A 24,505-nucleotide genomic window follows, 5' to 3' on the forward strand; every position below is an offset into this window, starting at 1 on the left:
TTGACATGTTCAGCGTTTAAGGCTACTTAGAAGGATACCCTTCATTTAGCCTTCACCACCACCACTCACCACACAAACTAGTTTTTTTTCATGACTAAACCCAATGCATAAAAGCTTCTGAGAAGCCCACTTATAAGAACGGAATGGCCATTGACGGGGTTTGACAGGTCTTGCCTAAGCCACGCCTGATTTCTGTATACTGTCATTGTATTGGTTGAGCAGCGGGACGCCTAGGACCGTATCGGTAATTTTTTCATAGTGGTCCAAAACTGCACCGAGATTTGGAATATTGGGTTACAGTCCAGCAGCAAAATGGCGACTGTCATTCAGAATCCTCTGAGTTCGTAAGTAGATTTGGGAATTCTAGCATTAATATTTTCAAGGCTCTTTATTTTTATTGCATGCAACGAATGCGTACATAGAAAATATTTTTTGTGTGATTTTTATAGACACATGGAGAATTAATTTGCTATTATGTATTCTTTATCAATCTCACACGGAGTGTGACAATTACAAGTTTTCGTAAATTCAAATCATGTTGGAGCTCATTAGCCTAGTCTGAACAAATTATTCAGAACAAGCACCCACAATCATGCGCAAAGCTACGGGACACATTTATTTTCTCATGCTCACATTCTGCGCTGCAATTCATTCTGCATATGGTTTTAGTAGCTTACATAGTGAAGCAAGTTCTACTTAAAAGTTTTTGCAGGGTATAGTTTGAAGTATTAGGCGCGTTATGTGTGAAGTATTGGAAAACATCTCATTGTGGAATTAGCCTTCATATTTAGCGCGTAGTTCAATCTGGTGAGGTCGGTCATGGAAACGCTGTTGTTGAAAGATCAACAACACACTTAAAGCAGTTCTCATGTAAGAAACAGCTGCTTCACACATTGTTTCTATCGGCACATAACCGAAAATGTAATTTACCGATTTAAATCGCCTACTGTAGTCTACAATCTCTACTTTGCGTTCACTTGCAAATTAATCACTTAAGTCAGACATTTGAGTTTTTTCCAAGAGATCTTGAAGTGTTGAACACCTTTGCAATTATCTCTTGCGTTTTGACTTATGTCAAATTACTGCTGACAACATGATAAGCCTGGGGATTCTCAGCTGTGATCGCTATGAGTTTTACTCTACGACATCATTAGACAGTAGGATTATTTATCCTCGTCAATCGTCCTGGAATGTAGCGAGGGTTGTCCCGCTATCACCCAATCTATTGTGGAAGTGGTCGTAAATCCAAGCCGCATTCCTGGCTTTCACTGATATACTTTCAGTTTGACAATGTCAACATGTTGTCTTTTGGCCTCATGAGTGCTGTTCATTTCGCATAGTTACACGTACGTACTGTGCTGTGTTCGAAGCTGCATCATGTTAGGGAGAAAGCATCAAGTGTTAGATGTTTACCGCCATAGGTCACATTCAGCATGATCGGCCTACTCTTCAAAGGATACGTTCTCGCATTCAAAGAAAAGTAGATTATTTTGCGTGAAGACAGAAAGGGAGACACTAAATGTGCCATCACCATCTGACGCAAAATCTGGTCACTATTGTTGAACGGTGGTTCCAGTTGGGTTCGGTTTCTCCATGAGGTATCATATTTGTATTCAGGCAGCTTGTTCTGTTATACCTGTTAACAGGACTGTTGAGCTGAGCTCCTCACATCCTGGTCTCATTGTGTAGGTCTCTAGACGTCTGGAGAACCAGGGGAACCAAGTTGCCTTCTGGCAAACAGCCAAATAATAAAATGAAGTGCTCTGTTTAAATTGCAGTCTTGACTAAAAAACAACCCTGCTTCTCATGTTCGCCACTCTTCCCAAAGCCTCAAGGTAGGAGTATTAGAAGAAGGAATGTGATTTTTGTTCGTCTGTATTGCAACTACCAGGGAATTCCGAGCCTGTGTCTGTGAGGGAAGGTCACTTGTAAACACACTCAGACAGATTACTGTCTGGAGTCCTCTGTCATGGTGATGTGTCCGAATCAGTTTTATTTCTTCCTTTGGTCGCAGCATGATTTAGCAACATTTAATTTCACTGAAGGGGATAGTCACTTCCATGCATCTGCTTAGCAAGTCTTGCAAAAAAAAAGAAAAATGCAGGAACATAAGCACTTAGATGTGTTTGTATTTCTGTTAAAGGAAGCAGGGGGGGAGGATGTTTGTGTGTGTATATTTGTACAGTATGCGTGCATGTGTGTGTGTAAAGGGGGAGTTTTGAGATCTGGAGATTAGCGGTGTCCTAACATCATCCTGGGTCCATCTGTTGAGAGATGCACAGAGAAGTGGAGTGATAAAAAGAGAAGAGAGAGGGAAGGAGAGAGAGAGGGAAGGAGAGAGAGAGGGAAGGAAAGAGCCCCATCTGCTACTTACAGGATCCCCCTGTTACCCCTCCTCTCCCTGACGCCTAGTTTTCAAAACCCCCGAAAATCTATTGGGGGGGGGGGGGGGGGGGGGGGGAGGGTCATCAGGGCAAGGGCAGCATAAACAGACACATACAGGGGGGTTACCAGGGCAAGAGCAGCATTAGCACACACACACACACACTGTCCCATCCCATCCAAGTAGGTTATGGTCCCAATAGGCAAAAAGGGAGAACAAGGGAAATCATCTCTGTGAATCCTTTGTGTTTCTGACTGTGTTTGGTACAGGCGAGAGGGACTCTTGCGGTGAGTCATTTACATGCAAGTAAGGACAGGGTAATAGCCCTACTCTCAGCTTGTCTCACGTGAATACAACTCAAAAGCAGATGTCATCAGAGACTGTCTGGCCCTGCATATTCTGCTCTGCTCATGCATGTTTATCCCATTATCTTCACATTTAATTTCTGCAGGATCTGTTTAGGTACAGACCTGCTTCTGAAGTAAGACCAGGCAGCATGTCAGCAAGGGTAATGGCATCAAACGTTCTGCTGTATCGTAACATGTCTATAACATAAGACAGCGCCGTTTACAATCACATGTGCACTGTTTCTTTGTTGTGGTTGCCTCAGTGTTTTCTTTTAGGTTTGGTGTTGAATAAAGATGAGGGGTTCAGGTGGGAATAGCAGAGATGGCTTTACTGGTTGAGATCTGGGGGGCGGGCAAAGAGAGGTGGATTGTACAAGGGGTGTGTGTGTTGGGGGTGGGGGGGTGGGGTGGGTAGCTTGCTCCCCATCCCCCATTTGCGTGACTGAGAGAGAGCGAGTGAGTGAGTGATGGTGAGGGGGATTGTCTGTCTGGTAGGATGTGCTCCGTGAGTGTTCACACACACTGCACTCCCAACACGGGGGGCAATCCCTGGGCTTTGTTTTTCCGGGCTGTGGGAAATGGCCAGGAATGTTTTTCAAGGCTTTGGGAATTTCAAATGGCCAGGAAGAATTTTATAGGGAGACTCCATGGAGTGATCAATCCCTTTTCCTGTGCTGCACATGGACCTGGCGTATGTATCTGTGGCTGAGAGCCGACCAGTGTGTTTGGGAGTGTGAGGGGGAAGAGAGAAAAGGAATGTGCACATGTGTATGAACAGAGATATATTGCACATGGTGTAGGGACAGTTTTTTTGCCCCCCCCCCCCCCCCCCCCACGCGCTGTGCCGTCTTGAAATCCAGAAGAAAGAAAAAAAACACATTTAGTACACCAGCCTGCATCAACCGTATCTGTAACTATCTCTCAGTTTTATCTCAGTCCTCACAAAGCTAGAGTGATCATTTACCACACACTTTCCTCTCTATTTCACTCACTCTACCTTTCTACTTGTTCCTGTGTGCCTGTGTGTATGGTGGTGGTGGTGGTGGGGGGTGATGTCAGGGTCAGGGAGAACATGACCTTGGTCCGTAAAACCTCCTTCCCTTTCTCCTCCCCCCGTCCTCCATACTGCCTCTCTTCCTCTAACTTCAGTCTCCTCCTCCTCTTTCTCCCTCCCTCCCTGCGGCCTACAAAGCCTCATGTAGACTTGTCCTCACCCCAAACTCCCCTTTCCCCTCCCCTCTCCTCTGCTCCTGCGTCTCTCCTGTCCCCAGCTGGAGGGAGGGGGCCTCAGAGCCTATCCCAACCCACGACGAAGCTACTCTGCCGGGCTGTTTTTGTGCAGGACAGTGGGGCGTCTCCAGCAGAAGGCTGATATCATAACTTCCACACTAATCTGACTGAGCCCTTCTTCTGGGCTTTAAGCGCAGTTTGGCTCTGTTCACTATAGTTTCCTACTAGACACACACACACATATATATACACTGTATACTGTGTACAGCAGAACTGCAAAGAGAGAGAAAGAGGGAGAGAGTGTATAGATATCTGACCAGTTAATCTAATTGAGGATCTGAGTTGTAAACACCAGTCAGGAAAATGGCCCCACCTCCAACTGAATTAGCAGCAGTTGTTGGGTTCGTTCCTGTTGAACAGTGAGAGCCCGTCGGCTGGACGTGTAGATGCCATGACTCCATCATGGAGTTTGATGTTGTCCTTGAGAGAACTCTGTAAACAGAGTTACATTTTACATTTACATTTAGTCATTTAGCAGACACTCTTATCCAGAGCGACTTACAGTAAGTACAGGGACATTCCCGAAGCAAGTAGGGTGAAGTGCCTTGCCCAAGGACACAACGTCATTTGGCACGGCCAGGAATCGAACTGGCAACCTTCAGATTACTAGCCCGACTCCCTAACCGCTCAGCCATCTGACTCCGTTAAAGTTAAAGGAGCAACATTCTCCCTGTGTCTTTGGATTGACCCAGGTCGTAATATTAAACTGGCACAGATGTTAAGGAGCACATTGCTGAACCCTGTTGGCTTAAACGCCTCTGTCCAGCACGCCTGGTCTCCTTGGTTTTCCCCTTCACAGCCTTGTCCCTCTATTCTTCTCAGTCGTGTGTGCCCTTTTCTTTCACCTTTACAACCATTGCTAATACATATTGTCAATGGGATTACAGTAAGAAGCATGTGATGTAGATGTGCGTCAATGTGCGTGTGCTGAGAATGCTGAGACAGACTTGCACACACACACACACACACATACACACACACACACACAGTTGGCTGTGATAGATGTTTGCTCTTATAGCTTCCTGTGTATTAGGACACAACACGACTCTGCCTAAGTGTTCTTACTCACTTGGTTTAAGTCAGTCGTTGACTTGTTCTGCTGACACTTGCCCTACTTCCCTCTCATCCTCAGTTTACACAAGCAGCTCGTTATCACCGTGTGTTTGTTTAGGTTTAGGAGCTCATAGAAGGCATGTCCTCACAGCCTGTAGGCCAGCAAGCTGTGACAGTGTTGAAGGCATGAGGCAGGTCTTGTAGCTGTACAGTTGCTGCTATAGAGGAGAGGACAGGGGAGGGGAGGAGTGGTGAGGAGGGAGGTTGAGGGGAGGAGGGGTGAGGGAGAAGGGATGAGGGGAGGAGGGGTGAGGAGAGGGGGTGAGGGGAGGAGGGGTGAGGAGAAGGGATGAGGGGAGGAGGGGTGAGGAGAGGGGGTGAGGGGTGAGGAGAAGGGATGAGGGGAGGAGGGGTGAGGAGAGGGGGTGAGGGGAGGAGGGGTGAGGAGAAGGGGTGAGGGGAGGAGGGGTGAGGAGAGGGGGTGAGGGGAGGAGGGGTGAGGAGAGGGGATGAGGGGAGGAGGGGTGAGGAGAGGACATGGGGGAGGAGGGGTGAGGAGAGGACATGGGGGAGGAGGGGTGAGGAGAGGACATGAGGGGAGGAGGGGTGAGGAGAGGACATGAGGGGAGGAGGGCTGAGGAGAGGGGAAAGGTGAGGAGGATATGGATGTTTGAAATGCAGGAGGTGTTGATGGATGTTCTTTACTTTTATCCCTGTGGAGTGTCTTCCTCCACACCTTTCATGTATTCCAATGAAAATAGACTGGTGTGTGTGAATAGAAGATACGCACACACACACTCTCACACACACACACATACACTGATTTATAGACCAAAGTCTATAAATTTCTGTTATTTAACTGGAACCCTTTGTTCCTGTCTGTTCTCAATAGCGGGCTCAGGGGCAGTAGGTCTACACAACTGAATATTCATGATGTATTTATAACCCTTCATTGTGAGTGCAAGCTATTAGCAAAGTGTCATGCATATGGAATGCAATTAGAACATAACCCGTCCAATGAAAAGCCTCTGGTCCATTATTCATAGGCACCTGTGACTTGTGAGGGCCCTTCACGTTCAAGAGGAGAGAGAAGGGAAGTGTACTGTGAGTGTGTGTGTGTGTGTGTGTGTGGTGGGGGGATGATGCAGGGACAAGACAGAAAGAGATAAAAGAGGCGGATGTATGAATAAAGAGGAAAGAGAGAGAGAGACTAAGTATGAGAGAGAGAGGTTTGTTAGGATAAACACATAAAGTGGACTCTTTGGCAGATATAAAGTATTGCTGTTTAACTCTCTCCTCTCCCCTATAGGAGCATGGGGGTGCCTAAAATTAGCCCGACTGTCTTGGACATTTCAACTCTGTTTATATGAAAACATTCCACTGGCTTCTCAGCAATCACTGAATCAGTGTCTGTGTCTGCATTCCAGGTCTGAAAAGAGCAGAGCATTTGAATCTTGATGGCATTTTCGTGAAGAAAAATAATGCTTTAACTGTACCAGGAGTAGGGATGCGAGTAAGGATTTTAGATTTTGATGGTACGGTTTTAGTTATCACGGAATTATCACGTTGAATGCATGAGACTTGAGAGCCCTATAGTTTATTTTTGCCTTTATTTCAATATATATATAAAAATCAGATCCAAAAATTCAAGGTTTGTAAATTCAGAAACAGACATCAGAAACAGATGACATGACAGTCATGTCTAGCTCCCTCAAAATGACCTTATAATCTCCTCTCATCTCCTCCAATCTCTATCTGCAACACAACCCCCAAACACACACACATACAATCACACGCATGCACACACACCAGATTCCATCAGTGTCCAGGAAACTGTTCCCTGAGAGGAAAGTGTTCCCTAACATGCAAAAGCTTTTCTTATATAACCCCATCAACGCCATCAGGGGCACACAACCTTAATGGGATGGTAACGCATGGCAACAACTGTGTGCTCAGCTTGAGGTAAAGGGACTCCAGGGTACTTTCCCTGTCACATACTTCAGACATAAGGACAACTAGTTGTGATGGCGCACTCAAAATCTCTCTCCCATTCTCTGTCTTTCATTTCTGTTTTTCTTCCTGGTTTACACACACGCACACACACACACACACACACACACACACACACACACACACACACACACACACACACACACACACACAGTGGATTGTGCTCTGATGTGCTCTGTTCCTCTATCCTTATGTAAGAGTTTATCAAGCAGCCTAGGGCATTCCACACACGGATGATTGTCGAAGTGGGACAGATATGTGCAGGGAATATAGGATGACAAGGAGGGGGAGGGGGTGACGATGGAAGGGAGGGAGGGAAGGAGAGGTAGGCGGTAAGAGGAAAAGTAAGGGAGTAGTTGAAAAACAATATGGAGGTGGAAAAGAAAAGCTAAAGGACAAGAAAGTGACCTGTTGAGATGATATAATTATATAACATACAAAAATATATATTTTACAAAACCCCGTACTCCTTCTGTCACTACGCACCTCCAGTCTCCAGTCTACACCATGTTACCACCTTATTACAATGTCTCGTTGAGTTTACTTCCGGCTTATCTTCCCTCATCAAGCCAGTACTCCTCTAGAACAGGAACACTGACATCTGTGATGGAGGTTGAGCTCCGACTGTTGATGATATTCTCTGATATGCTCTTATCAACATGATGTTGTGACATCTTATGTACTCTTCAAACAAATACCCGTATTATCCCTTCTCCACTGAATTCTTTTGCGACATTTAGCAGGTCGCTACGGAACCTTACCTATTGCCTGCCTGGGTCTCTTACAGTAACTGTTAATGATGCCAGTGATAGTGTACTGTCCTATTAAAGATAGGTGCCGGTACTTCCTGCAGGTCGGTGACTGAGAAACATGTAACACTGCATGCTGTATTGTTATTCGTGAGACCAGTACTGGTGGACCACAAACTCTCTTGAATTTCAAGAGAGATTGATTATTGTAATGATGCCTTTAAATAGCTTGCTCCATTTCAGCCATTGGGAAGTGATCTGTTGTTCTCCAGTGAAGAGTTTGACTAGACTGCAGTGCTGTAATTGTGGTCTGTTGCAGAAACACACTGGATGCCATGTCAGATCAGTGCCGGTAGCCGGATAAACACATGTGAGAAAACACAGCTGATAAACTTTGATTCTGTGGTCAGTTCAATGCCTGTGGTTTATAAGCAAAGTCAGCATACACTCACAATCATTGTTCACCATCTCCTTCATGAAAGCCAAGATTGTGTATGTTGCCACAGCATTTAGGTCGTCCTCTATTCAGCGTCAACAATCTTTCTACTCAGTCCGTTTTCTTTACTAACCCTGCTACTTCACTTACCCCTTCCCTCCCTCCCTCCCCTCATGCCCCCTTTCCTCTCCTCTCTCCATCATCCCTCAGTGAACAGTATACCTCTTTGTAGGGCAGAGTGTGGCCAGAGAGCTCTGGTCTTTGTCCAGGCAGGCATTCCTCACATTTCTGTGTCTCATCATCAGCACTGGGCAGGACCCATCACTTCTGATCAGGCAGTGGAGGGGACACCCCGACAGTCATCCACTGAGGCCCATCTAGAGAGTCTTTAGGACCCCCTGCTATCACAGTCCCCAGTGAGGGGGGATCATGCATGTGGACGGAACTGTGGACACTGACTACTCATTAGATTCCTAAACGTGACAATGCTGACACAGCATTCTTTCATATGCAGAACATTCCATCAAATTGTCTTAAGTCAGGAGACACTTTTATCTAAAGTGACTTACTTTAGATAAGGGGGGTTTCAAACCATGAAACCTCTTGATCTGCAGTCAAATGCCAGCTACTTATGAGCTGTCCCCAGTGGCATGTACTTCTGTACGTTCATAGTTTGAGTGTATGTTTGTGTAACCAGAGGACTGGGACTGAGCCAGCGTCTGACTGACCTCTGCTGATTGATGCAGTTAGACCGTACATGCTGGGTGTAACTCTGCATGCTAATAAACACTTAAACAACGTTAGCATTCAGCTGACGGGAATGTGGTTCAGCAGCAGCATAGAAGTCATCAATCCACGTCCTTGTAAGCACAACCAATATATCGTTTGTGAGCTAACTTCAGTGGAGATCACCAGTACTCATGCTAATGCTAACCTAGCCCGGTTAAAGGAAGCTAATCCTGTCTGTTGTGTGTCTGTTCACCAGCAGTCATGCTAATGCTAACCTAGCCCGGTTAAATGAAGCTAATCCTGTCTTTTATGTGTCTGTTCTCTCCCCAGACTGGGGGACCAGTTCTACAGAGAGGCCATTGAGCACTGTCGCAGCTACAATGCCCGTCTCTGCGCCGAGCGAAGTGTCCGCATGCCCTTCCTGGACTCTCAGACAGGGGTGGCCCAAAACAACTGCTACATCTGGATGGAACAGCGCCACCGACAGCCAGGTAGGTGGTACTGCAGTGGGGACAGGCTGGAGGGGGTTCAGCATTGCAGACAGGAAGGAAGGCGGGAACAATTAATTCATATTCATTTTTGCATGGTCAAAAGCAACCAGAAGCTTTTTTCTGGATGAAAAAGATGAGGTTTGTGTGTTTCAGTAAAATGATGGATGGACAGACAGAACAGAATAAGGAAACAACTCTTTCCAGATATTCAGACGACTGAATCGGCCTCTGTGCTCCTTTTTGTACCCCCTCTATTGTAAACATGCCCTTCTTGTCTTTCGGAATGAGTCTGAGACAGACACAGACCTATGCATGCAATCAGCACATCTGGGTCACCCAGACAAGGGGAACAATATGCTCAATAAAGAGCTGAACACAAATAGACTTCATCTCACATGCTCAGCCCTGGGGCCACACCCTGTACTTTGTGGGCAAACCTCAGTTTCATTATATACATATTCTGGGTTTATCCCTCTCTCTCTCTCTCTCTCTCTCTCTCTCTCTCTCTCTCTCTCTCTCTCTCTCTCTCTCTCTCTCTCTCTCTCTCTCTCTCTCTGTCTCTCTGTCTCCCTCCCTCTCTCTCTCTCTCTCTCCCTCTCTCCCTCTCTCTCCTCTCTCTCTCTCTCTCTCTCTCTCTCTCTCTCTCTCTCTCAGCCTTTCATGGGACAAGGTGGGACATATGGTCAGATGTTCCAGATGTAAGATGAATGCTAAACAGATTCTGCCGGGATACAACCCAATGACTCTCATTTCTTTGTCCAGAGACCAGATATAAAATATATACACAGACACAGCCATGCCATAAACATAGCACTGAAATATCACAGGTACTATCAAACATCCGGAAATGGAGGCCTACACATGTACAGATGTTTTATAAGAATGTCAGTGTACGTTTTGACACATGGCTTCTCCCCAATGGTTGTTAATGTTCTTCTTGTGTGTGTGTGTGTGTGCCTGTGTGTACGCTGTGTGTTTGTGCTTGTGTGTTCAGGTCAGGCTGCAGGACAGATGTACACCTACCCCGCACGCTTCTGGAGGAAGAAAAGGCGTCTGCACCCTCCTCTTGATCCCCAGCTACGCCTGTGTGAGCTCAGACTCGGTAGGACCAACCCTACATCTTCAGCCCTCCTACCTACATCACCCAGACGCTAGCCAACCCTACATCTTCAGCCCTCCTACCTACATCACCCAGACGCTAGCCAACCCTACATCTACAGCCCTCCTACCTACATCACCCAGACGCTAGCCAACCCTACATCTACAGCCCTCCTACCTACATCACCCAGACGCTAGCCAACCCTACATCTACAGCCCTCCTACCTACATCATCCAGATGCTAGCCACGACCAACCCTACATCTACAGCCCTCCTACCTACATCACCCAGAGAGTACCACCTTCATGCTCTCAGCAATATCCTACCTATAAATAAGAGTTTCTACAAACAAACATTGATACACAACCCATTTGGACATTATTCACTTCCCTTCTCATCTAAAGATCATTCACTCACTCTATATTGTTTACATTTTATACTATTTTCCCTTGCACTGTTCACACACACACACACACACACAAACACACACACACTACAGGCTCTACAGTGGAGTTATATTGTTCCCTTTCTGGCCATCTGGCTTTGGTTAGCCTCTCTCTTTCTTGGTATCCAGGTTCACTCTCTTCCTGAATCAATGCATTCTCTCTCTGTTCTCTACTACTACTACACACACACACACACACACACACACACACACACACACACACACACACACACACACACACACACACACACACACACACACACACACACACACACACACACACTCTTAGCTACAGAACAGAAGCACCCTAACTGGGCCCCTTTAATCATTTGTCCATGCAGCATTAGAATGTAAGTGAGCCCTATGAAGTGAAAGGATATGTGTGTGTGAGTGTGTTTGAGTGGTTTGGGTGTTAGTGAGTGTGTTATGTGGATTGTGTGTTAGTGTGTAGATGTGTTTGTGTGGCATGTGTGTGAGCGTGTGGACGTGTTTGTATTAAGGGTAGGACTAGTGAAGGAATGCCCCTGCCAGGAACCTGATAAGGGGGAGGAAGAAAGGCAAGTCTGTGTCTGAGCCTTCCATCTCCATTGTTTTTCTGGCTTCTCCAGCCGCAACTCAATACTACAGCTGTGACCAAGAACACAGTCAGCCAAGAAAAGGGAGGGAGTCATTTTCAAGAAAAACTCCCCAGAAGATTCACAAAATGTTAGCATGTAGTGGAGATAAGAATTGTGTCTCTGACTTTTTTATTCAATTGAATTTACTTCTATTCTATTCCTCCGATGTAAACAGTATATTTATCAACACTGCGAATGCTTCCCTCTCTTTTTTGGTTAGCTGTTCAGTAGGGTTGGGTACCGAAACCCGGTGCTAATATGGCACCGGTACCTTTATTACTGATATGTACCGGACCAAATCAGAAACGCACATTTTGGTGTTTTCATCAATACAATAGGTCTTGAGACTGTTCGTGTGTGTGTTTAGGTTAGTAATCTGCGTGAGTAATCTGTAGCTACCTCATTGGCTCTGCACTACATTCTGCTCTACTTCCCTCCCCCTATCCCAGGGGGCTGGAGGGGGTTGGGGGGGGGGGGTGAAGGAGGGGGGAAGGAGATAAGCGGAGGAGGAAGAATGGGGCAGGGGTGAGTGGGAATGGGGGTGGAAGGGAGGGGGATAGCAAAGGGGTGAAAGGAGAGAGGGGTAGGGAAAGGGATGGAAGGGGGAGTGGCTGGGCATGTGTCTGGTTAGTGACAGTCAAGACAACCTGCCTACGCAGACACAAAGAGAGAGGAGGAAGAGAAGGCATGGAGCGATGAAGGGAGGGGTTAGAGGGGAGACGGAGGTATATCAGTTATGACTCTGCTCCTCATAACAAAGGCTTAGTGTCTCTGGAGCTACCTCCCTCAAGTCTATCCTCCTGTCCCTCCCTCCCTCCCTCCCTCCCTCCCTCCCTCCCTCCCTCCCTCCCTCCCTCCCTCCCTCCCTCCCTCCCTCCCTCCCTCCCTCCCTCCCTCCCTCCCTCCCTCCCTCCCTCCCTCCCTCCCTCCCTCCCTCCCTCCCTCATACCCTTTCTCTTCACGTCCTCCCTTCATCCTCTTTTATTACAAACCCAAGGCAAGGGAGAAGCTTTACTCACTCCTCCGAGTTTATCTCTACGGAAATGAAAGAAAAAGACTCATAGAAACGGAGAGAGTGTGTAAAGGACAGATAAAGAGAATGAATGAGAGAGTGTGACAGAAAGAGAGATGTTCAGAGAGGGGAGGAGGGGGGTGGGAGAGAAAGAGAAGATGATAGAGAGAGAGGGTTCTGGAGCTGGAGAGGTCTTGATCCCTGTAGCTTTGATGAAAAACAAACAGGAAGGAAAACAACAGAGGGCCAGACCAGTCTCTCCCCCTCTCTCATCCTCCTGTCCTCTTCACCTCTTCTTCATCCACCCCTTTCATGTGTGCCACCTGGTCGGCTTCAGCTTTTCATGGTGCCGAGTCGGGGGTCACACACACACACACACTGAAGGGCAGTCTGATGTATTCTGTTGTTGGGCACACCTGCCTTCTCTATACTCCCCTCTCTGTGGCTTTTTCTTAATCTCCTCTTTCTCCACCCCCCCCCCCCCCCCCCATCACCGTCCCCTCCCCTCCATCCAACCCTCCACCAGAGGCCGAGTTGGCCCCAAAGCGGGAGGCCCCTCCTGGGGAGGCGACAGCCCTGGAGGCCCTGCTGAGAGGAGAGGGGCTGCTGGAGAAGAAGAGCAACATGAGCAAGGAGGAGGAAACCCTTCTGGAGATCCAGGTACCACTGCCCACCTACAGGGGGGGGTCATCCAGTGGCACAGGCCACCTACAGGGGGGGTCACCCAGTGGCACAGACCACCTACAGGGGGGGTCACCCAGTGGCACAGACCACCTACAGGGGGGGTCACCCAATGGCACAGACCACCTACAGGGGGGGTCACCCAGTGGCACAGGCCACCTACAGGGGGGGTCACCCAGTGGCACAGGCCACCTACAGGGGGGGTCACCCAATGGCACAGACCACCTACAGGGGGGGTCACCCAGTGGCACAGGCCACCTACAGGGGGGGTCACCCAATGGCACAGACCACCTACAGGGGGGGTCACCCAGTGGCACAGGCCACCTACAGGGGGGGTCACCCAATGGCACAGGTCACCCATGAGGGAGAGGGGGTTCATCATCATACTGTCTTTTTTTTCCAAAATCCTTTCATGTGGTCACACCTTTACTGAAAGGAAACAAAGAGAGAATGGTCTTGGTATGTGGAAGGTATGAAATATCAACCCCTCTGCCTCCTCCTCTCCACTACTGCTCGCTCAGAGGGTCCTGGAAGCCGACGAGAACGGGGACGGTTTCCATGACGACGAGGACTTTGAAGTGGACACTCCAAAGAGGAAGCACAGAAACAAAGGCAGAGTGAGTGTGCGTGTGGGTTTGTGGGTTTCTGAGTTTGTGTGTTCAGTTTACACACTACTGTATATAGATAAATAGATGGATAGACAGAACGAGAAAGAGATATAGAGAGATATATAAAGAGAGAAAGAGATATACACACAGAGACACAGAGAGAGAAAGAGATATACACAGAGAGACACAGAGAGAGAGATATACATAGAGAGACACAGAGAGAGAAAGAGATATACACAGAGAGACACAGAGAGAGAAGGAGAGGCAGGGCAGAAGGCCCAGTGTGTAGTCTTGTCTTCCTCATCATCCTCGTGTGTTTGTCTTCATCTCCAGGGTCGAGGTTCTGGTCGGAGGAGGACAGAGGCGGTTGCCAACGACGACCAGGACAAACCTTACGTCTGTGACAGTAAGAAAATACATCTTGAAGATATGCATTGTGAGGTCATCGTGTGGTTCCAAGGTTATTTAGGTCACGTAAGTCTTGAAATCAGAAGGAGCAGGCCTAATGAAGCACATCCTAATGGCGCAAAGATCTGACCAAGATCCCCACCGCAGGGCTTTCCTGACCAGTCCATTACCCTTCCATGCATACACGACAAGAACCACTCTCTACAACCCTTCTATGTAAAAAGGTCATCTGCAACCATTAGCATCAGATCAATGCTCCTCTTGTTTTCCTTCGGAGCAGAGAGCAGCTCTCTTTCTCCCCCACGCAGGAGGAAGGAGGAAGGGCTCATGGCTGGACTAGCCCAGCTCACAGCTCCTCACGGTGGAGAGACACACAGGACTGTTCTCTCATGGTCTGGAAGTAGCCTCTGAATGAAAAGAAAACTCACTCACTTTTGTGTTTTGTTTCTTTTTCTCTCTTTGTTTCCCCCCCAACTCCCGTTTGCCTTTGTCTCTCCCTCTGTTCCAGACAGAAACAAACAAAAGCATAACTCAAAATCCGCTGACTCAGGTATCTGGACATGTCGCCCTCTTGTCTCTTTAGGGAAATGCTGGGCTGTGCTAATCACCAGGCTGGTTTACCACGGGCTGCTGTTGCTCTGTGGCTGGTTTGATCTTGTCTGCAGCTACTTTTCCGCTTAATTCCGTGCACTTTGTAACTGCTTAAGCGTCGACTGTGAAATCAGAGAAAGCTTGCATGTCACTAACAACACTGTGTGCCCGTATGCTAGCACATTGCTGTGGATGAATGGTTTTCAAGCACCAGTGTACTCTGGGTAGTGCATTAATAGATACACTGCAAAAAATTTCTGCTAAAATACAACAAATTAACACTCAATTTGAAGAGAAAAGGACTTTATACTAGTGAAATTATCTTGCTGCATGGACAGATAATTTTACTCGACAAGATATCTTAAAATAAGTTGGTTCCAGTCTAGAAATAAGTAGGCTTAAGAATATACCACAAATGAAAAGATATAAACTAGTAAATCATTTTTGAAACAAGATAATAAATATTATATTTCCAGACCTATGATTTGAAATCTTGGCAAGCAGAACAATTTGCAGTGTACAAACTATATTTCTTAACAGCTACTCTCAGGCCTCACCAATGAAAACACTGCTTAAGTGTTAGAATGACATCTTTATCAAGCGTCGACAGGCCATGCCTTGCGGGCTTCACAGACATGAACGAACACAAAGGTCATTACACAGAACTTAAGCATTGGTTTTCAATAGCATCTCCATTAAATAGCTGTGTGAACTAATATTAACTTATACGTTAGTTGTGGGGATTTCAGGTTGTTAGAGAGCGTATACATTGCGATGTCAAAGAGTCTATTCAAACAGAATATATATGCTTTAGTGAAGACCACAACCCCACCTGATCACTGATCATGTATGTATGTGTGTGTTCATTAGATTCATAGTATTGTCCTTTAGCTGTTGCAGTCTCAGTGATATTCTGTTTTGTTGTGTGTGTCTAGAAAGCTTCTCTGAAAGACACACTGAGTAAATGTCCCTGTTTGGTGGAGTAGAGTCCTGCTGTTCCTTGTACCCTGAGATCTGATGTCTATCTTGTTCACATCTCTCTGGCAACGTCAAGCGCTGTTCATTAGAAGCCTTCCTTCCTTCCTCTCTCTGCCCTGCCTTCTCTGTTCTCATGCTGACAGGTAACCCTTTCAACCACGCCCTGGGTCCAGGGTAGCAGAGACAGCAGCTGCTAGATTTAATTCCACTGACAATTCTTTAAATATACCCCCCAAAAATAATATTAGATGAGGATGGAAAAGGTAATTAATATCTGTGTTGGCTGCTGGTTGTTGTTTAGGTTGCTTCAGCCAGAAACTTGTTACCCTGCTCAGAACAGGCTGCTCACGATGTCTCCTTTCTGGATGTTTGCCGTCAAGCAGAGCTCAACTGTTAGACAGACTGGACTGAAATACAGACCAAACACATGATCTCATTACTGCCTGTACCGTGCTGTAGCCAGCCCAGGGCAGCGTTTCTGGGTGTGTTTTTGTCAGCGGCTTCCCAGTCCGTGCGTAGTTTGGTGTGGTGATCCCTGGTTGAGGTTTTGGCTTACAACCATTGTAATCCTACTGTGTAATACAGCTCTTGTAAAACATGCACCTCTGTTTCGGCGTGCTAGATGGAGGCATTGGTAGCAATCTGTATTTGAGCAGGTTCTTGGTTCATAGGTAGAACATTTTTAAGTGTTCTAGAATGTTCTGGAATCTTACACCGGGTTCTAACAGTTTGGGGCTCTGTTGTCAACAGTCTGTGGGAAGCGCTACAAGAACCGTCCGGGGCTGAGCTACCACTATGCCCACACCCACCTGGCAGAGGAGGAGGGGGAGGAGGAGAGGGAGGAAGAGGTGGCACCGTCCCCCCCACCACGGCCAGACAACCACAAACGTAAGAGACCGACCCTCAACCAGCCAACAGAAAACAACGTCAAACAACATCAAAACATTGAGTAACTCCACCGTGTGTGACGATCCCATCGATGTGTTGAAGGCTGTATACTGCACACACTGCAGATTAAACACCTGGTGAAAAACTTTACATGCTGATATATACTGGCATAAAATGACTGTAACCTTTTATTTCATGTATAGATTATTGGTTCAACCATCCAAAAATCAACCGATAACTACACAGTGATTCGTTACAGATGAGTACAAGTATGAGTAAACCCAACCAACATGTCTCCTCACAGCTCAGAAAGGCCCAGATGGTTCCATCATCCCTAACGACTACTGTGACTTCTGCCTGGGGGACCAGGACTCCAACCGGAAGACCGGCCAGGCCGAGGACCTGGTGTCCTGCTCCGACTGCGGACGCTCTGGTGAGTCCAGCCTCCTCATCCCTCACCCTCCAGCCTCCTCATCCCTCACCCTCCAGCCTCCTCATCCCTCACCCTCCAGCCTCCTCATCCCTCACCCTCTAGCCTCCTCATCCCTCCCCCTCCAGCCTCCTCATCCCTCACCCTCCAGCCTCCTCATCCCTCACCCTCCACATCCCTCACCCTCCTCATCCCTCACCCTCTAGCCTCCTCATCCCTCCCCCTCCAGCCTCCTCATCCCTCACCCTCCTCATCCCTCACCCTCCAGCCTCCTCATCCATCACCCTCCAGCCTCCTCATCCCTCACCCTCCCCCTCCAGCCTCCTCATCCCTCACCCTCCAGCCTCCTCATCCCTCACCCTCCAGCCTCCTCACCCCTCCCCGTCCAGCCTCCTCATCCCTCCCCCTCCAGCCTCCTCATCCCTCACCCTCCAGAAAATCGAAAATGTGTTGATCGTGCGAGAATTATACTGAATTTATCGTGATATATTTAGAAGTATATGAATTTCGACATCGATTTTTCGACAGTTATTCCCATTTTAGGGTCATTAAGTGACTGATTCAGGTCACTGACCCTCTTTCAGGACAACATATTCAGCTGATCTAACTTTCCCTGTCGATGCTCAGGGGTTATGACAGAGATAGGTTCCTCTCTCCAAGTGCAGGCTTCTGTTCTTGGAGTCAGCGCATACGTTATAAAACATTCTCCAGTCTTTATTTTCCTCCACACATCTCATTTCTTAATTTCTATCTTTGTTTTTATTTGTAATAATAATTTTGCTTCCTTTTTTCGCTATCTTGATGTGAGTTCCTCCTGTTCTGGCAGACTGAGTCTGTACCTTTGCAGCGGTAGATACTGGAGTGTAACGCTTTGTTTTGTTGGCTGCCTGGTTTGACGTGTTGTGGCGAGTGGCAGTGGAGCAGGGTTGTGTGGGGAGACAGTTTAACACACTCTGACAACTGTGCTTCTCTGAAAACTAGGGATTGTCTTTGTGGAAGGACGTTTGTTGCTGGTTTTGTAAAATAAACACACATAAATAGGCTATTTAATTGATTGACTAAACCATGTCATAAATTAGCTATTAATGAGCTATTCATGAACAATGAGCTATCAAGAAGTTATCGATGAACCTAGGGGAGAGCCAACTTGGTGCAGCATCCTAGACTGACACCTGCCTGCTTCCATCCTGCATGCCTCTCAGTGTCCACTTGTCAACAAGTCTCTCTCCTACGAGTTCTGCCATAGAAGACGGCTTCTGCAACATCCTGTCCTCCACAACCATTCACTCTTTTGTTCTACTTGTCCTCACGCATTTCCTCCATGACGCTCTGATCTGCTTTCCGTTTTTTTTTTCATCCGATCGGCCTGTGAGGTGAAAATTATCCACAAAGCCGTCATAAGCCGTCACCTTTGCCGTGAGAGGGGAAAAAAAGTAGCAATTGCAACCGAAACTTAGTGGGACTGGCTTTGCTATGTGTGCTGGTGTGTTTAGAGTCGCTGTGGGAGAGGTGGAGAGGCCCTGACACTGTTGTCTTGTTTCTGTTGCTGTCAATCTGGTGTGCTCGCGTTAGCCGGACGACGAGGCCTGAAGAGAGCGAGCAGGAAGATGAGCGTTCTTGAAGAATTGTTCGGCAACGCGTCTGACAGCGAAGCTTCCACGTTTCGCGGCTTTGAGGACGACGAGTTGGAGGACATTTTCTTTTCGGATGACGAAGGACAAAGCTGAGAGAGGCCGATTATCCTGCCGACATCAGCTTGAGTTTTTGCTTTGGACTTTTTGTTGTTGTGAAAGGAACACGGGAACATCCGAGAGACGACCGTCTGTGCCATTCTGGCCCGGCCTGCTGATGCATTCAGTTGATAAACGATTTATAACTTTTGATCTTGAAACAAGAACGGACTTGGCAGCAGCTGTCTGCTCTGTGGAAGCGGCTAGGCGAAGAAGCTCTTTATCTGGATTCTGATTGATGGACATGAACTGTTGACGTCAACATTTGGATTTAGCCTACTTGTTCAATTTCATGTTGAACAGATTTGCCTGTCAAGATATATATTTAATGTCTGAGACCAAACTGTACTGCATGGAAATCAATACATTAATAAATACATCTAAAAAATAAAAAATATCTTGGTAACACCTTGCCTCAGGACTAAAGGAAGAACCAAGGTCGAGAGCAAAGCTTTAATCAAACAAAACAAAAAGTTGGTTGACATGCCATCTCTATGGCTACATGGACAAAGTGAAGCAAGGGGAGGGATGTTCCTGGGCTCTGAGTTGCTCCATTGGCCTGTGAGGACAGTTAGCTGAGAGGTAAGAGCCTGTCGGCATTTCGTCATTTCGTCATCCCTCTCTGTCCTTAAAAACCATTGACTTTGTTGGTATCAGTTTTTCTTTAATTTATATAATCTTTCTGGAAGATGAAACACAAACATTTAACCACAGGGTTGGGCTTGGGTCTGTGATTAAATACAGGTATTACCCAGCAGTTACTGAGGTTTCACACTGTCTTTATGCCACACACAGATGGCAGATGAATTGGGATTGATAAATCATTTAACTGTCACCACATTCAGTTTCCTGTTTGCTATCTCTCCGTACGTCTGTCTGGGCATGCTCAGTGTTCCTGGCCAACTTTTTAACACTGGGTGCATTTATCTTCATTACACCTATAAACAAAGACTTGTCAGTGAAGCTGTCTGTCTGTCTGGAAGGTCACAGGGAGGAGGAAGCATTTTGGTTTGGCTGGACGCCCAGTGCCGAGTCTGAGCCTGGAGTGGCTGCACACACCGTCTCTTTTAGAAGCTGATTCATGGTTTATTGAATGTCCGATTGATACCTCGGTGATAACTCACCTGTGACCTCCGCAGTGTGCTGAGGGCATCTCTGTCACTGGCCGCAAAGTCGTAAAAGGACTCTCTTTCTCTGCTTGTACGGTAGCCGTGTTATTGAAACACTGTATGCTTTGGCTTAAGAATCAGTGTTTTGGTCAAATGTTTGATATGGGATTGTGTTTTCGAGAAATTTCCTGTCGTGTGCTCACAGCAGAACATGGAGGCGGGAGGACTGTGAGTTCATTTGTTTTGAATGATTTTCAGGCTGTATTGAATTTCCACAGAACAGCAGAACTCTTTATTCCTGAATGTGGAGCTCAATAGACGCCCTAGCATTCTGCCTCCCTAGCTTTGAAAATAAATGTTTTTCACTGGAGGGTATTCAATAACAGGAAAGATCCATTGTCCTTTCTGAAGGAGCGGCAAACTGTAATCAACTGTGGACTATGATATTGATCGACGGTATGTGGCTGCGTGGAGGAAAAAATTTGTGGGTTTTTGTGTTTTTTGCAATTCAGTGTGTATCGAGGTTCAGCCATTTTCAAACACACAGACTGCCAACATCTATTCAAAAAGTTTAAGTGAAAGTTACATTCATTACATGAAGCAGCAGTCTACGTCTGTTCTGTACTTTGAGAGGACATGAAGGAGACTAATAAAAACCTTGGCACCAGAATGAAAAACCAAGGAGAGAGAGCAGTTGGTGGGGGGAGGGGGGAGAGGGGAGAAGCTAACCATCTGTCTCGGTCAGGAATAAAGTACATGTTATTTCAAGAAAATATTTCCACACCTGTAAACAAACTGTCTCCTCCTCTCCTCCCCATCCCCAGGTCACCCCACCTGTCTACAGTTCACAGACAACATGATGCAGGCCGTCAGGACCTACCAGTGGCAGTGTATAGAGTGCAAATCCTGCAGCCTCTGTGGCACCTCAGAGAATGACGTGAGTGGATGAGTCTGCTGGCTGACCTAGCAGCTGGAGTCATTGACAGGTCAAACGCATGAAGTCAAAATGCAACCCCAGTGTGGCATTAGTTTACCACGACGATCTTCTCCAGACACAAAAAGAAGATGCACATGTGCCCCGACAGACACACATGTGCCGTGGGCACATGTGGGCTGACGTGATTGATTTCTTTGGGAACGGAGAGGACCTCCGTTCCCGGACGTGTTGATTACAGAACGATTGAACTTCCTCCAACCTGAGAGTGACAGGATGTGACGTGTCCATGTGCTCCTGTTCCACAGGACCAGCTGCTGTTCTGTGACGACTGTGATCGTGGGTACCACATGTACTGTCTGAAGCCTCCTATGACCCAGCCCCCTGAAGGTAAGACGACACACAGAAAGGGAGGTCACCTATCAGTCGACAACGTCTCTCTGCTGCTCTCTGGGTGTCTATTTTTCTGTCTCTGTGTCTCACTCTGGCTCTCTCTCTCTCTCTCTCTCTCTCTCTCTCTCTCTCTCTCTCTCTCTCTCTCTCTCTGTCTGTCTCTGTGTCTCTCTATCTATCTCTCTCTCTCTCTCTCTCTCTCTCTCTCTCTCTCTCTCTCTCTCTCTCTCTCTCTCTCTCTCTCTCTCTCTCTGTGTGTGTCTCACTCTCTCTGTCTCTCTCTGTCTCTCTGTCTCTCTGTCTCTCTGTCTCTCTGTCTCTCTCTCTCTCTCTCTCTCTCTCTCTCTCTCTCTCTCTCTCTCTCTCTCTCTCTCTCTGTGTGTCTCTCTCTCTATCTCTCTCTCTGTCTCTCTCTCTCTACTCTCTCTCTCTGTCTCTCTCTCTGTCTCTCTCTCTCTAGGGAGCTGGAGCTGTCACCTGTGTCTGGCTCTGTTAAAGGACAAGGCTTCAGCTTACGAAGAGCCCTAACACCAGCCAACCACCAGTACCAACCAGGACATTCCTCTTGCCACACGCACACACCCTCACACATGCACATACACACAATCACAGGCTCAGGGCAGACATTAGTCTTACTTCGTCCAGTTGTCAGCTTCTTGTGGAAGAGTACAGCGTACGCCCCTGATCCAGGAGTCAGGCTATCTGCAAGCAGCTCTCTACCTCACAACTCCTGCCAATCTCCAAACATCCAAGAACACACCCCTCAACTGAAATTCACACATCAGGTAGCACAAGCTCATTCAGAACCCAAACCTAGGTACAAATTACAACAAGTTTGTGTATTTTCCACACAATAAGTGATACAACATTTATGGTATAACACAACCTACACTTCTTGAAACCAGAGAGTTAGAGTCAGTTTTACTTGTTTGTTTGAATTCATAGATTCCCCTGTGTCCTTTGCGTAATTAGATTTCAAAATGAAAGACTTATTTTAATATTTAGACTTACTCGATACTCTGTAATACCTTATTTGACCAGATTTGTAAAGCAAACTGTTATTAATGCTGCATATGGAGTGAGAGCACAGAGTCTTGTTGCTCTAACATGACTCTCTCTCTCTGAAGCTCAGCAACATTCCCAGTCCACGCTTTGTTTCTGTATCACCGTGGTAACTAGGAGAGTAAGGTGCTTATGAAAACAATTGTCCGAGGACACTTAAAAATAAACTGTTATTCATGCATTCCTACTGATATTGACTGTTACTGTGGGTGAATGCTTGGTTCAGAACATTAAACTACTGTTAAATTCCTGGTCTTATAAAAGGATAGTTAGTTACACATGACCATTGATGCTGTCAAATGGTATAAAGATTTTACATGGCCTCTAAAGTATATCTGAAAATTATACTCAGCAAGCAACATGCTGTCTTTAAGATTATTTTAGACTTCTCCGTACAATATGTGTGCATCAAGTTTGTACATGTGTGTTTTATGCATCAGTAAATGTTTACTAAATGTTTCATGAAGCCCTTTTGATTGTCTTTTAAAACATATTTGTACGTTGTGAGATTGCGTGCCCTCTGGTACAAATGTATCTCTACATGCCACAGTCAAGGACTATTTGGTCAATTTGAAGTCCCAATAAGCTAAAAAAAAAACGCTACAAAAAAGGAATCCAGATTTTATAGTGTGAGACAAACTCAACTATTTAAGTTTAGCTAACTGTTTTTGATTTGATAATATGAAATAAAATCTTAAAGACAGTAAAATTGCATCGCCATGACTGGAAATGTCTTACTAGTATTTTCTGTGTGTTTTTGTATTTGGTATTGGTTTTTCCAAAGACAATCATGCGGTAGAATTAGATGTGAATAACCTGAATGTGTTTTGTTGAGCCTCCCTTACAGTCCTTTCAGCATCATTTCTTACTGTTTGTATCACGTTCTTACCCAAACAAATGTATTCAATATCATTTCTTTTTATTCGTGAAAATTGCCTAAAGTACTTTGAAACCATTTTATGATTTTGTTGATGTTTACTTGTTTGGTTTTTATTGGGCTGAAATAAATATTTTACCTCATTACTTCTATGAACCTGTTTCCCCAACAACACATTAAAGTACATGTGGAAATACTTAGCAGATATCAGGTTTTGTAGACTGTGTTTGGGTTCCTCAACGTCTGAATGTTTTGTCTACATATTAGAGATATGTTTTCAGTGAACATATGCTCAATAATGGTTAGTCTGCATGTTTAGTATGGCTGGAGATGTTCATCTTGATGTATAAATAGCCTACCTGAATATAAGGACTGTTGGGTGTAGATCATGCACTGTTTTATCACAGACACTAGATGTCAGCACGTTTACAGAAATTTGACCTGAAATCCGCCTGGGAGAGTACTGTAGGTCCCACAGTACTCTCTGTGGACATAGTTGCATAAATTGTCCACAGGGGGTCAGTAGAGCACAGGGAAAGCAATGTGCTGTTCCGTAGACATCACAGTATGTACAATATGTTGTAGTTACAATACGTTTGTATGAGTGATGTCAGTAATCTCAAGCAGTGTGGGGTTATTTTAATCCACGGTAATCCAAGGTAATCCAAGATTTGGACACTATTATATGTTTTTCTACATTGTAGAATAACAGCAAAGACATCAACATTCTTAAATAACAGGTGATGGAGAGAGGAAGATCGACTGGAGACGGCAGTCACGGTGCATTCCTCTTTTATTCCTCTTTTGTCATCCTTTAAAGACAGTCACTGTAAAAAAAAAAACTACAACAATTCTCCCAGGCTCTCTGTGTATGTTCATATGGTCCCTATAAGAACTCCTTCAAGTACTTCCTTCTCTGTGTGCCTGTACTGTGTTCCAAGCCAATCGCCGTGTCCATCCAGAAGGTTCTAATGATGTGGGTTAATGGCGACGTGGAATGCTGTAATCACTGACTACATTCTATGAGGACAGAGGTTGTGGTCTAGGGCACATGAGGCCCGAGTCTGAGTCTAGGGTGGAATGTTCTGAAGATGATGTTCCGCTAACGGTACAGTAACATACCCCTGCCCCACCTCGATAGAAAAACTGCCTAGAA

The 24,505-nt window shown here is 46.2% G+C and overlaps 1 protein-coding gene across 4 annotated transcripts; it reads left to right on the forward strand.

Annotated features, from left to right (window-relative positions):
• The first annotated feature begins 281 nt into the window (after positions 1-281).
• Positions 282-23,510, forward strand: dpf3 (double PHD fingers 3). Of its 4 annotated transcripts, none has more exons than XM_067242391.1 (12): positions 282-344; positions 9,328-9,488; positions 10,483-10,590; positions 13,187-13,320; positions 13,863-13,964; positions 14,283-14,355; positions 14,866-14,907; positions 16,677-16,814; positions 17,119-17,247; positions 20,908-21,020; positions 21,326-21,407; positions 21,871-23,510. In XM_067242391.1, exons 1-12 carry the CDS (start codon positions 313-315, stop codon positions 21,936-21,938), a joined length of 1,182 nt encoding a protein of 393 aa, XP_067098492.1. In that variant the 5' UTR covers positions 282-312; the 3' UTR covers positions 21,939-23,510. The 4 variants fall into 4 exon arrangements, with proteins under 4 accessions (XP_067098492.1, XP_067098493.1, XP_067098494.1 ...); XM_067242392.1 differs by having other exon boundaries at positions 13,863-13,958; XM_067242393.1 differs by lacking the exon at positions 14,866-14,907.
• The last annotated feature ends 995 nt before the right edge of the window (positions 23,511-24,505 follow it).

Source organism: Osmerus mordax, chromosome 8 (assembly GCF_038355195.1).
Source record: "Osmerus mordax isolate fOsmMor3 chromosome 8, fOsmMor3.pri, whole genome shotgun sequence".
Taxonomy (NCBI): Eukaryota; Metazoa; Chordata; class Actinopteri; order Osmeriformes; family Osmeridae; genus Osmerus; species Osmerus mordax.

Coding starts and splice junctions, on each gene's coding strand:
- dpf3 (XM_067242391.1), top strand. CDS start 313: ATGGCGACTGTCATTCAGAATCCTCTGAGTTC. Junction 9,489..10,482: donor ACAGCGCCACCGACAGCCAG/GTAGGTGGTACT, acceptor TTGTGTGTTCAG/GTCAGGCTGCAGGACAGATG. Junction 14,908..16,676: donor CTCAAAATCCGCTGACTCAG/GTATCTGGACAT, acceptor TGTTGTCAACAG/TCTGTGGGAAGCGCTACAAG.